This window comes from Chiloscyllium punctatum, chromosome 6 (genome assembly GCF_047496795.1).
Source record: "Chiloscyllium punctatum isolate Juve2018m chromosome 6, sChiPun1.3, whole genome shotgun sequence".
NCBI classification, from domain to species: domain Eukaryota; kingdom Metazoa; phylum Chordata; class Chondrichthyes; order Orectolobiformes; family Hemiscylliidae; genus Chiloscyllium; species Chiloscyllium punctatum.
In genome coordinates, this window is record NC_092744.1 from 28,526,123 (window position 1) to 28,530,124 (window position 4,002).

The 4,002-nt window shown below is 46.5% G+C and overlaps 1 protein-coding gene across 1 annotated transcript; it reads left to right on the plus strand.

Moving 5' to 3' along the window:
- The first annotated feature begins 678 nt into the window (after window positions 1–678).
- LOC140478482 (somatostatin-1-like) lies at window positions 679–2,346 on the plus strand. Its single transcript, XM_072571742.1, has 2 exons — window positions 679–960; window positions 1,901–2,346. The coding sequence occupies exons 1-2, from the start codon at window positions 817–819 to the stop codon at window positions 2,105–2,107; spliced, it is 351 nt and encodes a 116-aa protein (XP_072427843.1). The 5' UTR covers window positions 679–816; the 3' UTR covers window positions 2,108–2,346.
- The last annotated feature ends 1,656 nt before the right edge of the window (window positions 2,347–4,002 follow it).

Sequence of the window (4,002 nt, forward strand, 5' to 3'; positions counted from 1 at the left end):
AAACCACACCGCCCAGAAACTCATTTCAGACCCCCCCTCACAAACATCAAAAGGACTGGTCAAATTAAATTCATCCTCGCATCTAGAAAAAGACCCGCAATAAGAACATGGTGACAAAAAATAGAAATTGCTGTAAAAAAACTCAGCAGTCTTGCAGCATCTGTGGAGAGAAAGGATAGTGAACGTTTCGGTTCCAGTGACCGTTCTTCAGAATCATGTTTCTGATCTCCAGCATCCGCAGTTCTTTGTTTTGTTAAGTGATAATAACGCCGTGATTGGTAGCGAAGATACAGGATGGGTTTTCTACTCAAAGAACCATCCATGTACCATGACACCAAAAAGTCCGAGGTCCCTCAAGGGTGTCGCAGGATGAAAATGTCAACAGCGGAACTCAAATCATGAAGTTCCCGAAAAATTGAACAATTCAACACTTGACTGAATTGACTGCATTCATTCGTGATGGACATGGCCTAACATCCAATCACAGGACCAACTGTCAGAACGCGATAAGGTGTCCACATTGAGAGTCCTTGGCCGTTATCTCAATCTTCGTCAGCTTGGTAATTATTTGGTTGGATGATGTGACTGGGTTGTGCGTAAATGCGAGTAAATCTCTTGGGAGCCGTCCTCCTGACGTGTGCTCAGGTTGGGAGAGCGCCTTTAAAAGGAGCTGCAGCATCCAGGAGTCAGTCGGAGCGGAGCTGTCCATTGTGCTAGTGCTGAAACTCCGCCAACTTTCAAACGTTGTAAACGCTTGAACCTCTTATTTCTTTTCTTCCTTCCTTCTCTTTGCGAGGTGCCTCGCTTTGTGCAGTGATGTGGTGCAGCCGAGTTCAGTGCGCCCTCGTCCTTCTCTCCATCGCCCTGGCAGTGCTGAGTGCGGGTGCCGCTCCCACAGCCGACAGGTATCGCGAACTCCTTCAGACATCCATGGCTGCTGCAGGGCCCCGGAGTAAAGCGGTAAGAGCCCAGCCAAGGGAAACCCCCCTGTAATAAAGTGGATAATATGGTCAAGCTGTTTAACTTAAATAGAGACGAATAAGGGGAAATGAATTATTGATGAATCTAACCTGGTTAGACAGATCTAATGCCCATCAAATGATAATAAGGATGCGTGAGTTCCACAGATCTCTCGGGTTTATAAACCGCTTTGAGCGTTCTTGTTTCGACCGAGAGAGATTACCGAGCTGCCCAGGTCCACGGAGACAGTCCTCTCCCTCTCTCCAGTTGATCTCGCCACTCTGATCAGACTGGAAACAAACGGCGTGTAACTTTCTGCAGTTTTCAGGAACCTGCCCTCTCCATCTTCGATCCAGGCTCATTCCCTCGGATTGAATTGATAATTCTCTGACCAACCTCCAATCGCTCATCTAAATTGAATCAAACCAGCAGCAAAGTTACCTTGGTTGGTAGAAATGTTGATGTAAGTGATGTTAACCTTGCAGGTTTAGACGCTGCGTTTATTAACGGAAAGCACAGAGCATAGATTCACCAGAATTGCGGGAAAGATAAACGCGCTGTGATTCTCTCCTCTTTCTCCACTGTATCTGCCTCTCAATAAATCCTAAGCACTACGATACCGTCTCATCCGGGGCTTCCTCTCTCTTTCCAGAGACCGGCCCACCATGATTAACTCAGCTCCTGAAGCATCCACACGGGATACGAAGGGAGCTGCACAATGTATTTGTTGCATTGTGAATTAATTGTCGATTGGGGGTTTCACTACCCGTTGGAGTCCAGAAATGGGAAATGAGGATAATTTCACGCAGTAGCACACAGGGACTGATGGGTTTGTTGTAAACACTCGCCAAGCTACACTTTCAAATCCAGCAACTGGCACTTTCACCAGCGCCAACTGAGAGAATTTCTCTGCCCTAATTATTTCCTTTTCTTAATGTAGGAGCTGATCAAATACAATCTCGTCCAACTGCTCTCGGAGCTGGCAAACGCCGAGAACGAAGCCTTGGAAGCGGAGGATTTGCCGGGGATGGCGAAACAGGATGAGATCCGGGTTGAGTTGGAGCGATCCGCCAACGCCAATTCGCCCCAGAGGGAACGGAAGGCGGGCTGCAAAAACTTCTTCTGGAAAACCTTCACAGCCTGTTAACTCGCTGACACTCCAGAACAACCCGCGGGCTACTGCTTCATCTCAATCACACACGGTCAGATGTGGCAGCACCAGAACTGTAAACTAAATAATGTAATCGATGATTTGATTTGATTTATCTGACAGAAGAGTTTTAGCTTTTGTCCAGTAGCAGACCAGTCCTCATTGTGAGTAGGTAGGATTGCTCTGATTAATGAGGCTCTTTCTCAGTGAAATAAAATTTTCTGTTTGAAAGTGGACTACGTTGTTCTTGTTTTGTGTGGTGGGAGTTGTTGGCAAAATATCTGAACGAGAGGAAACAAATCAGGTTATCCCAAGCCCCAGTCGACCCGGGAAGGCACACAGCGCGGAATTAAACTTCCACAGTTAGAACAATGCCACCAGCAGCTGGTGGGAATCGCTTTGAGTCTCATGCCCGGAATCTGGTTTGTGTTAAGTTGCCCCGTGTCCAAGCGGCAGTGACAGTCAGCCTTCTCTATATGAGGGGGATTCTGCTCCAGGTCTTTGTGTGTTTTCTTATAAACTACATGGGACCAGAGCCGCAGGACAGGCATCAGGACCGAACCACCTTAATGAAACCAACAACCTACTGGTGGTGGTGGTGAAGGTTGAGGGGGGGGGGGGGGGGGGGGGAGAGAAGCACACACTCTTTAAGAACGAAAGGCGTTTTCTGTAACAATCCTTCATGGTGCATGACATCGGCATGGCAAGTATCTACAATCTGACGCTAGATCACCACTGACAATGATACACTGTCGGCCATTAATGTCAGAAGAATTGTAAATCTTCGTGCTCGAGCACACTTCCCGTCTTCCACAATCATTTAACCAGGAGACAAAATGGCTCAGTCGGATCTGGAAGAATTGTGGGAATGCCATCACCCTCACGTTCCTCTCCAAGTTACTCACCATTCTGACTTGGAGACATATTGTTGCTGGGTCAAATACCAGGAGCCTCCTTCCAACAGCAGTGTGGATGACATAACAAGGAAAGAACAAAGAACAAAGGAAATTACAGCACAGGAACAGGCCGTTCGGCCCTCCAAGCCTGCGCGATCCAGATCCTTTGTCTAAACCTGTTACCTATTTTCGAAGGATCTGTATCCCTCTGCTCCCTGCCCATTTATGTATCTGTCTAGATAGATCTTAAATAATGTTATCATGCCCTCTACCACTTTCGCTGACAGCACATTCCAGGCACCCATCACCCTCTGCGTAAATAACTTTCCACGCATATCTCCTCTAAACGTGTCCCCTCTCAAGTCCCCCACTCTGAGAAAAATAATTCTTGCTATCCACCCTGTGTATACCTCTCATTATTCTGTAGACATAAATCAGGTCCCCCCTCAACCTCCCTCCTTTCTAATCAGAATAATCTTAATTGACTCTACTTCTCTTCATAGCTAGCACCCTCCATACCAGACAACATCATGGTGAACCTCCACTGCACTCTCTCGAAAACATCCACATTTATTTGGTAATGTAGTGACCAGAACTGTATGAAGTGTTCTAAATGTGGCCAAACCAAAGTCTTATACAACTACAACATGACTGTCAACTCTTGTACTCAATACCCCATCCAATGAAGGAAAGCATGCCGTATGCTTTATTGACCTGTGTTGCCAATTTCAGGGTACAATGGACCTGAGCACGCAGATGGCTCTGTACATCAATTTTCTCTAGGACTTTTCTCCTTACTGTATAGTTCACACTTGAATTGGATCTTCCAAAATGCATTACCTTGCAGTTGTCTGGATTGAACTCCATCTGTTATTTGTCCACTCCAACTCTCCAATCTATCTACATTCTGCTGTACTCTCTGTCAGCCCCCTTCACTATCTGCTACTCCACCAATCTTAGTGTCTTCTGGAAACGTACTAATCAGACCACTTATAC

Coding starts and splice junctions, on each gene's coding strand:
- LOC140478482 (XM_072571742.1), top strand. CDS start 817: ATGTGGTGCAGCCGAGTTCAGTGCGCCCTCGTCCTTCTCTCCATCGCC. Junction 961..1,900: donor CAGGGCCCCGGAGTAAAGCG/GTAAGAGCCCAG, acceptor TTCTTAATGTAG/GAGCTGATCAAATACAATCT.